The sequence below is a fragment of the Aptenodytes forsteri genome, unplaced genomic scaffold, assembly GCF_000699145.1.
Source record: "Aptenodytes forsteri isolate BGI_AS27 unplaced genomic scaffold, ASM69914v1 Scaffold151, whole genome shotgun sequence".
NCBI lineage: Eukaryota > Metazoa > Chordata > Aves > Sphenisciformes > Spheniscidae > Aptenodytes > Aptenodytes forsteri.
In genome coordinates this window covers 3,140,088-3,153,164 of record NW_008795939.1, presented here as the reverse complement: position 1 = coordinate 3,153,164, position 13,077 = coordinate 3,140,088, and the positions used below count along the sequence as shown (strand labels likewise).

The following is a 13,077-nucleotide window of genomic DNA, read 5'->3' as shown; positions in this document are numbered from 1 at the left end:
ATGGAATTGCAAAATATGTAACAGAGCTGAGGTAAAGGCTAGTGTAATGAAGCACTGTGTTCTCGTAGTGTTTTCTTTCTTCGCCAAGACAAAACCCCTCAATTTTTACTTGCTGTGCTTTTCCGAGAGCAAAATGTACCAATATGCCAGTGCTCCAGCAAACTCAATACCCCTAATGTATTTCCTCTACTAGATAGGAAGAATAAAACACCAATTCTAGTATAGAGATAAGCATTTTATTTTATTCAAGTTAGCATCTTTAGTGAGTCAAGCCATACTGCACAGTTTCAACTTCTGAACAAGCTTAATTAAAACTCACTTTAAAGCTTTTTTGGTTTTCAGTGGGAAAGCTGTTTAATAATTTTTTAAATGAAGCTTTGTCATTAAAAGAGCAGCAGGAATATTTAGCCATCCTGCTGAGATACAGAAGGCTACAACTAGCCTTGCAAGTAAAATTTGTGTGCCTGATCCCAGCCTCTGGAAATACTTAGTGTATTCCGCGTTAGCAGCATACATACAGAACAGAGCTTAACAAACTATCTGCAATCAACAGCTTGAGCCAACTGGCATATACATTTGTTTATTAGCCAGAGGGTGTCAACTCATGGGTCACTGTGGCCTAGTGGTTAAGACTGCTAAAACAATGTTAGGTAGTCACCTGCACGTCTGCAGAGGATTTTGAGATGGCAGTGTACATGCTTCCAGCATGGATGTCAGCTGGTACATAACAAGCACCTCTACTAGGAATTAAATTGCTATATGCCAGGGGGAAAAAAAAAAAAAATAAAAAAAAAATCAGTGGAGCTACAGTAACACACACCAGATGAACACAGGCATTGACACTGGCCCTGTTTTCCAATGAGATACAAAGTGCACACATGCATTAACTGTCTTTGCCTCACCCCAGTAAACCAAGGCATAGAGCCATTCTGCCATCTCTCTTGTAAGTTGAGTAAAAAAAGCAAATCCGTCCTAAGTGGTGATAGACTAGAGAGATGCAACAAGACAGTACCATATCACAAATAGACAAGTTGCACTTGAGCAGCCCAATAAAGGCCAGCTTGCCATCTGCTTAATAGGCTTCGTAGAACGAGCTTCCCCTCAGGAGTCTGAGTGTGAGGTTATTTTAAAAAAAAAAAAAAAAAAAAAAAAAAAAAAAAAAAAAAAAAAAAAAAAAAAAAAAAAAAAAAAAAAAAAAAAAAAAAAAAAAAAAAAAAAAAAAAAAAAAAAAAAAAAAAAAAAAAAAAAAAAAAAAAAAAAAAAAAAAAAAAAAAAAAAAAAAAAAAAAAAAAAAAAAAAAAAAAAAAAAAAAAGGATTATCGACACACTCTTCCACCCACTTGTCAGAGATGATTTTCCTGTGCAGCATGAATGTCTGACAGAAGTGCTCTGCTGAGGGATAAACAGAAACCAGCTCAAAGTACAGTTTCCCTGACAACACCAATAAGACTGTGAGGCCGTTCATGCTCTGCTCTCTGGATCCTCCTCTCTGCTAGCTGATCTTCAGCTGTGGTGAAAGTACTCAGGTCACCACAGCTCTCCAGGTGCAGCAATCCAGGATGCTGTCTGAAAGGTAACACATGGGCACTCAATGACATGGCTTGCTGGGCAGGTGTCATCACCTTTAAAAGGAAAAAAAAAAAAGTAAATCAGATTTGTTTTCAGGCTCTTGTTCCATTAAAATAGTTTTACCCAACTAGGAAGAAGGTAGTTGTAGTGCCGAGACTAAAACTACTATTTGTCAAGGAGGCATGGGAAAAGCAATCCCAATTGGGAAAAGGAGTGTGTGTTGTCCTTCTTTATTTTTTTTAAGCTGCACAAGAATTAGTTCACCCCAAACCATGGCACGTCAGGTATTGCTTGACAGGAATCTAAATGTTGTCTTCTGCAGAAGCCACTGGACTGTAATAAACTTCAGGCCAGTGTGATAAATTGAATTCTCATACGGAATTTTTTTTTTCAGCTGTTTCTGTCAAATTTGTTGAGGCTTTTGTTGCCTGTAGGCTGTAGTGGGAAATCTCATTTTATCTGCAGAGCCTAAATTAAAATCTTTGATGTGTTTTGCATGAGAACTCAAACCAAAACCAGTAGTCACAGCAAGTCACTTGTACCGTGTGTGAATCAACCTATCTATCCAAATGGTCTGTAAGCTACCAAAACATTTGATGAAGTCTGTAATGTCTGAAACTTCTGAATATTCATTCCACTAATGTAAGCAAACATTTTCTACTTTCTGCTTTTTTTCCTTTAGTAGTAGGTCTTATTTTTATCCTGGGAGCCACTTACAAAAAGTTGCTTCTAATGGGTTTACATAAAGATTTCCTTGTCAGCCTCCATTCCTTCCAGTTTATAACAGTAAATGCTTTATAGTATCTCTTCCCTTTCCCCTGCCACACGCAATATAAAACACTGTCAGGTTATTTACAGTTCATGATTCTACCACAGAAAACCATTTCCTTCAGCTTTTAAATACACATGTATTCAGTCCTCTGAAAACCTTCCTGGCTGTGTGGTTGATAGAGCAAGAGACATCATTAACTGCACAGCCTCTCACACACTCTCTAAATAAAACTAAAGTACCAAAGGAAGCTAATTGGGTCCAAAAACTTTGACACACAAAGCAGAGTGGCAAATATAAACCTATACTCCCAAACCAAGCCCAGCTTGGGTTTCCACATCACCCAATAAATACAAGTAATAAAACTACCTGCTCAAGGAAGGTGGCACTGGTGATAGCTTCTGCCATATGTTTCTCATCTGATTTTAAAACAGACTTGATATTTTCCACCAATTCGTGTATGTCAGGGCTCATGCTGCAAGACTGCTCTAGGATCCATGCCACAAGCTGTTTAGTGTCTGTGTAAGATTTGTAGTCTATCAAAGATTGGGGTCTTCCCCTCAAAGCTCTTGCTCTCAAACTCTTCCGCAAGGTGACAGCGCAGAGTTGTGGTTTTACTTCAGTCTGCGTTGCAGCTTCACAGCTGAGCACTGCCCCTGAAGACAAACATCAAACAGAGCAAACAATCCACTTGGTTCACTGTACTGTTCAACAAGTATCCCCTGAGATTTCAATCCTGATTCAGTGATGATGCAGTGCACAGTTTAATCACGTAAAACTTTAAGTCTGTCATGGTCAGGGCGGCACGCAAGGCTCACTCTGTATTGGATTTACACTACAGAAAATGCCTGTGAAATAGAGTAGTACATAGCTATGTGCATAGCACATGTCAAAGGGTCTGGAGGGACATTTCTGGGAAAGCTGTTTGCCATTTTGTGTACATCGGTTCCTTTCTCTCTTTTGCTTCTGTTCTGAGTAGACCTGAAATGAGCGTTGAGTGTTAATGTTAACATTCAGCTATACAAACCAGGTTAAGCAGAGCTTGAAGGCCTTTATGATCTCTCCTAAACTTTTTGTAATTTTCAGTTATTACCAGTCAAGAGGGCTAGTTACAAAATATCTGAAAATAAGTGCTTGTCAAGCTGGAAGCTAGTAATACTACAAAGTGGAAATTTAATGGAAAACAAAATTTAAAAATTACCTTGCAAGGACTAAACAAGGGGCAGCAGGGAATCAATTCCACTGCCTTTGGTCTAAATAACAATCATTAATTTTTGGCCCTGTTAAAAAAAAAAAAAAAAAGAGCACCCACAGGTTGTTCAAGAAGCACTTTAATGTTGGCTTTATGCCAAACAATAATACCAGGAGGCGATCCAAATCCTTCCAGCAAGAAGAGCACTAACTAACTTGAAACAACTTCCGTTGTTCTGTGGCAGCTGAGTTCCCTTTCTGCAGCACTCATGTATTTAACTCTCAGATCCAGTGCTGAACAGACCTAACCTCAGTTGTACCAAGCCTAAAGCGCCCAAATGCTTCTGACTGATGGAGTCTCTCTACAGCAGAAATGCTCCGCTCCGCTTTCACAGCTATGAATAGGCTCTGTGTCATGTAACCATTGCTTCAGCAGCAGATTCTCTGGGGTGCTGCGGTGGAAGTTGATAGGAGGAAAAGAGAAAACACATGATGTAGCAGAGACATAAAAACATTCCACAAAACAGTAAGTGTAATCCAGATAGGCATGCTCCCAATACTCAAAATAAATGGTTGTTACTAACATGTCTCCTCCCTGCTTACATTTTGTGAGTGCTAATATGTATCAGCAGCTCCTATGCTGATTCCAATATCCTTTAATAAAAACTGCAAGACTCTTTGACTAGTGGATTTTTAAGACTGTCAACAGAATCCAGGACTCTGCAGCCACACTAGCAGTTTTCCCACAGCAACTGAATTGGATTACTGGCACCAAAGTAGCTACGACAGACTTCATCAGCTCTCCACTGTGGGTTTTCTGTGTTGAGTTTTTAGGTTTTTTGATGCTATGAGGAGCAAGAAAAGGGGCGTAAATTTATAGTCTAATACCAAATAGCCAAGCTAATTTTGCTTTAAATTGCTCACATTGACAACTGCCCTTGCAAGCTTTTAGATGCCAGTGTACGAATACACTGAGAAATCCTATGTGCGCCCTCCTCCTCCTCTTCCACCATCCCTCCCTCCTCCCCAAAATAGCAATGCCTACTACCGACCCTGTTCCTAGATGTGAAAGCCTAAAGAGCAGCATGACTAAGGTGTTGGGTGGAGAAGATTTGGCAAAGCACAAACTGTTTGCTGTAATGTAGGTACTCTGTTGGGAGACAGTAGCCGATTTATGCGGGTACTAGGTTCAAGGTACTAACCTTCTGACAAATGTTCTTTTAAGGACTCATTGCGTAAGCACTGATAGAGAAAATCAAGTCACCTTGAAGCAACTGGCAGTGCAGCACAGGGTCACTTTTAGACCATTTCCGCAAGGGATTGAAGGCTCTCCTGCACACTCCTTCTGCCGGCACCAGCCTTGCATTTGAAAGTGAAAGGCTCACTCTGCTGGAAGACTCAGGAATTTCTTCACCTGAGTAATCAAGAATAGTAAAGGTGAAGGAAAAGTAGTCAGAATAAAGCAGATCTGTAGAAGCCGTTATTAGAGGTTATTACCGATTTTTTTGGTGCCCCACCCCCACCCGCCAACAAAGCTGTAGTGACTGGACACAAAAGCCTAGAGGTGCATGTATGTGTGCTTATCCCCACACTCACCAGAAACACCGGCCTAAAGCCTGCCCTAAAGCCTACTTAAACATTTGCAGAAACCTGTTCAGCCTTATACAACTGGAGTAGCAAAAAAACCCACAGCTTTGCGTAGTATAAACCTCATCTTAAACTACCTGATCAGACAGAAGGGAGCTACAGCTTTCTTGGAGAGAAAACTAAACCTCACAGAGCCTGAAATCTTCCTGCATATAAGCAGTTGTACCGAGATATGGACAGCATATGGTCACAGAGGTCAGTCACTGTTTGCAATTAGGTAGCTCGTCCCTATAAGGGAATTAAAAATCTTGTTTCATGAGGTTCTTTATTAAAATAAAGATTGTCCTGAATTCTTGTGATGTGTTTCATCTTTCCAATTAATCAACGTTCCTCCTTTTCCTTAGGGTGTAATTATATGCTGTGATTCCCACAACTGCCTTTTAGTGAACAGGACAGGATAAAGCTATGTATTTCTCACCAAGCCTGGTTCTGTACCTCCACCTCATGGCACCTGGCATATTACAGGAAACAATGTTATTGCTCATGCAAGAGCAAAAATCCAAATTAATGTAAACAGTCTCTTATTCAGAACGTGGCAAATGTTTGTGCTGCTACTCTAACAGAAACGTACCAGTGACTGGAGCATTCGAGAAACTTAAGGCTTGGATAACATGTACTTGTTGAGCATAGCACGTTATCTCCTACAGAAATGCAACCTAGAATCTCTAAAGATAAGAAACAGTGACACAACCTATATAAAGCAGATACCAGCCTGGAAAGTCAGGAGGTAGGACCCAGCAACAAAGCATGGCAGACCAAGAATCAGGCAGGATTAAAGAATCCATCACCAACATAAATTTTAACACCAGTGGAGTTGTACTAGCACTCAGTCCTTGAGGTACAGTGCTGCCGGTACTCTGGCGAAGTTTGGGGTTTTTTTAAATACTAGACAGATGAATGGAGCAATTTAATGATCACATGCTAATTCTTCATAATATTAATGTTTCAGGTGTCAGAGATAACTGGCTTAACTGGTGTGTACTGGAAATGCATATACCTAGTATAGAATCATTTAGGTTGGAAAAAGACCTTTAAGACCAAGTCCAACTATGTGATGATATAGAGCAGCTGCCAAGCATCCTCAGCCATCAGTAGAAGGCTGCATGTCTTCCTACTACAGTCGGCAGGGAAAGTCCCATTTTGCTTGACAGGAGTGCTTTTGAAGTCAGTAAAACCATTTTAGCTGGCACGGAGAAGCTTACAGCTCCTCCTGCAGCAGGCAGCCAGGACTCCTGAGTTCTGCTGGCAGACAGTAGTGCGTAGCTTTAACTTCCATCAGGAGCTACACTTAGTCGATCAGTCGTGACGATGCCAAGGGAATCATGGCATCATACACAAGTGCCCTGGCACGACAGACTACCAGCATAACCCAAAAGTTCAGTTTTTATTTATAGACTGCTACTCTACATCAGCTGAGACAGCCCATGGAGTTACTCGGCCACAACTCCAGTGTATCCCCTCATTTTGTATTTCCCTCCTGCTGTGGTTTAACCCCAGTAGGTGGCTCAGCCCCACACAGCTGCTCACTCACTCCCCCCACAGCGGGATGGGGAGGAGAATTGGAAGGGCAAAAGTGAGAGAACTTTTTTTGGGTTGAGATAAAGACAGTTTAATGGGGGGGAGAACAACAAAACAAACTAAAGAAAAACAAGGATGCAAACCAATCGCTCACCACCAGCTGACTGATGCCCAGCCAGTCCCTGAGCAACGGCAACCCTGGAAAACTCCCCCCAAGTCTTTATTGTTGAGCACGACATTATACAGCATGGGACATCTATTTGGTCAGTTGGGGTCAGCTGTCCCAGCTGTGTCCCCTCCCAACTTCTTGTGTACTCCCAGCCTACACACTGTGAGGGGCAGAGCAAGAGATGGAGCAACCCTCAATGCTGCGCAAGCACTGCTTAGCAAGAGCTAAAACATTGCTGTGTTATGAACAGTTTTGGTCACAAATCCAAAACACCACCATATGGGCTGCTATGAAGAAAATAACTCCACCCCAGCAAGACCCAGTACACCTCCCCAAATATAAATAAAGGAAAAGATACTGCTCAGCAGATTTCCTTTTCTTAAAATTCTCTGCCCCTAGGAAGCCTTGGCCTCTAGAAGTAGCAGAGTTAATTTTCTTAAGATGCTTTCTTCTTTATCTGAATTTAACAGCCAGGCTGAGATTTAAATGTCTCTTTACAGGCCTCTTTAAAAAAAAAAAAAAGACAGACAAACCTGTTAAAAAGATGGGGAGGAGGGTACAATTTATCACATGTGCTCAGGTCTGCTTGCTTGCAAAGGAAGTTTTTAAATACAAACAATGCCTCATCATGGCTTTTTTTTTTTTTTTAATTTTCCTGACTCTCCTTCACAACAGTTGCATTTTCTACAGTATTCTTTTCCTGCTTTCCGTTCTCATAACTTCAAGTAGTCACCATGCAGCCCTCTGTTTGATATCCTGTTTTCATGCCCAGAGAAAGCAACAGCAGTTTTATCAATAAGAAGTCCTTGAGAATTGAACTTTTTGCTACAAGTTTTCTGAATTTCTTTCTGGTTATCACAACTGATGAGATATCAGGAGCATCCAAGTGCTTGTTTTCAGAGGTTTCAGGTAGACTGCCAGAACGTAACCTAACTTTGAAAGGCTTGTTATTTGGTTAAAGTATGGTTTTATGTAAACAATTTTTTTTTCCTGCCAGCACTTAGTAGGGACAATTCCAACTGATAAGCTTCACACCAAAGTTTTCCTATAGCTGGAGAAGTAGGTTGGCAGAAGAGAAGCCACAGGCTGTCAACTGGCACCATCATGTATACAAAACAAATAGAAGCACTGGAGCTGGACATCATTTCTTACAACATATGGACATAGAGTCAAGAACTAGCTTGTAGATTACTAAGAAGGAAATATATCTTTCTTTTTGTATCTTAAAAGCAAACAACTTTTTATGTATTTTAAACATTAATCCCTGTTCCTGTTGCCCAAACTAATCATAATTCTGTATCTCTGGCTTGCAATATGGTGGCTGTCTTTCAAAGAAATAATAATGCTGCTGCTACATTAAGTCATCTGGGTTGGGTAGAACTGTTCTAGAACAAATTTTAAAATGTATTTTTTACCTTGAGAGGCCTGCCTGTCACTCACTTCCCCCGAATCAACAACTTCCATGACACTTATTTGTAGCGCACCTTCCTGGAATAAAATAGAAAAGTTGAAAAATCACAAGCCGCCATCTTTTTTCTGGTACTTTCTAAGAACTGCAACATCCACCTTAGAAAGTGAACACTTTTGCTTAACTGAGCAGTGACTATGTGATATGTATTTAATTACACTGCAAAACCAAGACTAGTGAATGTCTATAATTAATGTTCATCATCCAGGTCAGCCAATTCTATCCTGTGAGTATTTTCTGGTAAAAAGCACCTATCTTCTGAAAACACCAGTGAAAAGGGATCAGTGAGCACGGCAAAACCCTGACCTAGTCCCACATGGGAGGAGTGCAGGTGCTGAAGGGAACTAAAGCAAGGAGGCAGCACAGGGCTCCTCTAGAATAACCAGCAACAGGTGTGCTCCACAGTGTATTTTGTTCCTTCTCGGAACAGACATGTTCTCGGACATGTTTTCCAACTCGGGAAAACTTTCAACTGTAAAGGTAAGTGACTAATTAAAATCTTCCGTAAAATTTACAGCAAGCTGCATTTATAACCATATTCTCCTGGTATTCTGAAACGAAATGATTCCTGACTCATGCCTCAGTGCAACCTTACCTTTATAGCAGAAAAACAAGTTACGCTTTAAACCTCTGTGGGCCATACCTGCTCAGAGCTGTTCTGGCTCCACACAGCTTCGTAAGGAGGAGGTGGGTCCAGAGGGCAGAACACTTCAACGCCTTTGATTCGCGCTCCGTAAATATGGGGCAATGGAATCACATCAGAGCCAAGCATCCTGCAACAAACAACACCGAGCGACTCTGTCAGTACGGCTTTCCAGCTGCAGAAAGACATCACTGGCTACCAAACTCCACCGTTTTTCCCGTCCCAGCTCAGATTCGGGGATCTCAGTCACAGCTAATGAACTCACCAAGAGCTGCAAGAGATTTCCCCAGAAGATGGCAGGAATTGCTCCTTAGGAGGTGCCTCTCCAAAGTGTTCACCAGAGCTACAAACGTCTTTGGGCAGTACTGTGCCTGGGAACCCATTTCAGTTTTACTTCAGAGAATGCAGTTTTGTTTCAAGAGATTCATATACAGGTGGGTAATTGAAAATGTGATAGCCTAGCTGTGAACTACTAAATTCTTAATTACAACTGAAATTCAAGATACTTCTGATCTCACATTTTATGTTCAGATACAGCTGCACAGAAAAAGGCAAACTGAAGCTAAAGGCCATTTTTGTGATGATGCTTGGCTAAGAATATTATAGTTGATCAATTCACAACAGCTTCTTTGAGGCAAGTGTACCTCATGGTTAACCTTACTTCTCAGTTTTCAAAGAGCTCTCTGAAACCTGAAATACAGCAGAAATCCAAAAGACCTTTTGCTGTATCATCTTCCTCTTAGGAGGTAGCTCTGAGGGGGAAGAATCAGACGAGTGCCTGGAGAAACTTTTTGGCAAATGCTGATTTTGATAACATAAGTTTACATTACCCCATTAAGACTGGAACAAAGTGTGGTGGTCAACAGCAGAGTTGTTGAGGGGACCTTCCCCACACAATCTTCAGAGATGTCTGTGACACAAAGCGTCTCAATTTTTCTCTGCTTTTTATTAGATTTTAAATTGCTGATTTGGTACTGAGCAGGAACCTCAAGCAACACACAGAAGCCCACGTGTTTTGCTCTCCGGACCTATGTCAGGCCTACTGCTATCACTAGTGGATGCGATCTCCCTACAAAGAAATGTTACACAAGAGCAAGTCCTTCCTCCCACAGCTTAGGGCTTCTCTGGACACTGGCTGGAGGGAACAAAGATGACTGAAAATTATTTTCTTGCAAGCTGAGAGGAAAGGGCAGAGTGAATGGAAATGTCTACAGAAGGCTGCTTACAGAAGGAAAGAATAAAACTTCCAAAAAAGAGAACCAGGGAGCACTTTCGTGAAAGGCTCCTGTCAAGGTAATGGAAATAATGCGTGGAGAAATTTGAGGAAAAGAAAGAAAAGATTTTGATAACTGGTCATTGCTTTTTTAATCTTGAAAATGGGGGAAATGCAACATGTTTAAAATACTTTTCAATTTCAGCCTATTTCATCTGCCCCTAAAAGCCTCAGCATAATTTTGGAGTACAATGGAGATTGTTACTGGAAAAATGTCAATGGAGTATCAATTCTTCACATTTTTCCAGTACGTTTGTGCTGAGCTTACATTCAGTGTAGGCCATAAAATTATATACTTCTTGAACCTTAGTTTTGCTCTTAAACATACCTGATCTGGCCTACCCAGCTCAGTCACACCTTGAAAATTAATGTTGCATCCAAGAATTACATCATGTTAAAACCTATTGCAGAACATGCAACTAGAAAAGCATTGCTTTAAGTACCTTAATATAAAAGTCATTTCCAGGATGTGCACATTTGTCAATCTGTTCTTTATTTCTTAATTTCCACTCTCTTTATGTAAGCGAGGCGAATTCTTGTGTTAGCCAAAAAGCCAGCAGCTTTTTGAAGTGATGATACAGGAAGGCATGGAATAGGAGTCAAAGCTTTTTCAGGGAACCCCACTGCCAGGAGACTGCTCCAGAGCACGAGGAGGCTCTGTACTGCTGCTGGTAAGCAGGACACTGAAGGGGGAAGGCGTATCCTCGGCCACCTCTCGCCCACCTTCTGCACCGCACCTCAGCTGAACAGCAGCATCAGGGCTTTGGCCTCCCGGAAACTTCAGCGTTTCAACAGCAGGAGCACATTCAGTGGTTAAGAAACAACTGTCAGCAGCATACGGGTCCAATTTGAGACATATACTGAATTTGAGAATACACAACTTGGATAAGCCGATTTGCTTTTTGGCAAATGCCTCTAGTCCCCACATGGTACTTTAAACTGGACTGGGGTAGATTTTTAGACCCCGGGCGATTGGTTTGCTGCCCCACATGGATCACCTCTTCCCTTAAATTCACATGCCTTATAACACCGTATTTTATTCTTCGCATGGGAACTCAGCTGTACCTGTTAACATTGTTGTGCCAATCCTGAAAAATAACTTAACTGCTATTTCCTTATTTATGAAATAACAAGGTTACAGGTAGGAGTTGACCAGACATTTGTAATGCTAGTTTTACATTTGTCTTACTTAGTGGTAGACAAAACAAAGTTTTCCCATGAACAAATGAACAAACCAATTAACTGGCTTTGCTAGTAGTGCAACTGGCTCTGCAATTTAAAGGGTGGAAGAGAACGGCTACCCGTTCCAAACATGTCCTTGGCACATGTTTTGATCACCACAGTGTTTCCTTTCTCAGAGGGATGTATCTGTTTTGGAGTCGCCGCAGGTGCAGCCTGCAGACTGTGGCTCACCACCCTGAATGCAGTTCCTGTCACCCCCCTTTCGCACAAAGGTTTTGGATGCAGGGTCCGTGGGAGCTCGGCACAGAAAGCCAGGTCACGGACGCAGCATGGCGTTCAGGGTGCAGACCAGGCAGGGAGGGGAGGGAGAAGTGCGAGGAGGCTGACTGAGAAAAGGCCAGGTCCCAGCTCAGCCGCTCTGATGGACACCCTGCGTCCAGCCTGGGGTGAGTCATATTTCCTCATCTGCCAAGAACGGAAATTAAGTCTGTCTGTTGCTTTAATTTCTGCACTGCTGCATAACCACCCTGAGCACCTTGAAACAAGTAGCCTGACTTCAGAAAGATGTCTCCATCACTTAAATGTTATTATCAACAAGTTTTAACACAGTCACAGACAAGGTAGCTACACAACATTAGACCGCAGAAGCCTTAAATATTGTTCAGCAGCCCCTACTGTGCTGAAAATAGACAAAGAGAAATACTGCTGCTGGGAAGGAGATAACCATCTAGAATGACATGCCAGACAAAGAATGACAGCCCCATTTTAAAGCAGGGGAACTGTGACAAGCATATTTCAATAAATACCTAGTCTTCCAAAGAGATCATTACGCACACCATTCTGTTCTCCTAACTAGCTTGAGCCAAGACTCACATAGGAGGTTTTTAGTAATGTTTGGAATTCAACCCTGGTCTTTGGTGTTTTAGACGACTTTTTCATTCTAAAAATCTATTCCTGTGCCACGTTACCATTTTCTAGGTAATCCCAGGATCTGTAATTACCGCTGCAAAGATCACAGAGTCTTGAAAATCATGCATGCTACTCCTGATGAAACAGTGAAATAAACTTAACAGTCATGCACACTGCAAAAAGCAGGAGTTTTAAACAAGAGTAGAGTGATACAGGTCTGCTTGAGCATCATTATATTTTGTGTATAAACATTGCGTGTTCACAGCAGAATAATGCAGCCCCAGCTGAGTCAAACTAATAAACAAAGCTAACCCGCAAGTTACTGTGAAGACCGTATAACCACTTGCAGAATGAAGGATAATAAAACCCACAAGTCACCACTGAATTGCAAGAAATACAGACACTAGTAATTCCCAGTACAGCAAAATAACAGAGTTGATGCTTAAGGGACAAGCTACACGATTTTTAGCCCTATTCTTCTTCAAAATAACACACAAAAAACCCCACCAAATTTACATTTGAATGTTTCATAAGACTTATTATACCAAAGAAGGCAGCCTTCTGCAACATAAAAATTTTCTGCATGTTTTCTCTTACTCACAAGAAAATTCATACAGCTATTATTTTATCCTCCTCCGAATCGTTCTTCCCTCATCTTTGTAGTAAGGAATTTAAAAAAAAAAAGGGGGGGGGGGGGAGGAGAGATTCCAAGGGACGTGTGATGCACACCTTTTTTTTT

At 41.3% G+C, this 13,077-nt stretch overlaps 1 protein-coding gene across 1 annotated transcript in view; it reads right to left on the bottom strand.

Annotated features, from left to right (window-relative positions):
* Window positions 1-1,301: 1,301 nt before the first annotated feature.
* Window positions 1,302-13,077, bottom strand: part of FAM189A2 (family with sequence similarity 189 member A2) — a 33,724-nt gene continuing 21,948 nt past the window's right edge. Inside the window, exons 7-11 of the mRNA XM_009285297.2 lie at window positions 8,975-9,104; window positions 8,279-8,351; window positions 4,794-4,943; window positions 2,708-2,994; window positions 1,302-1,622 (exon numbers count right to left, since the gene is read on the bottom strand). Coding sequence (XP_009283572.1) covers window positions 1,416-1,622; window positions 2,708-2,994; window positions 4,794-4,943; window positions 8,279-8,351; window positions 8,975-9,104 — 847 coding nt within the window. The 3' untranslated portion in view covers window positions 1,302-1,415. The remainder of the gene's footprint in view (window positions 1,623-2,707; window positions 2,995-4,793; window positions 4,944-8,278; window positions 8,352-8,974; window positions 9,105-13,077) is intronic.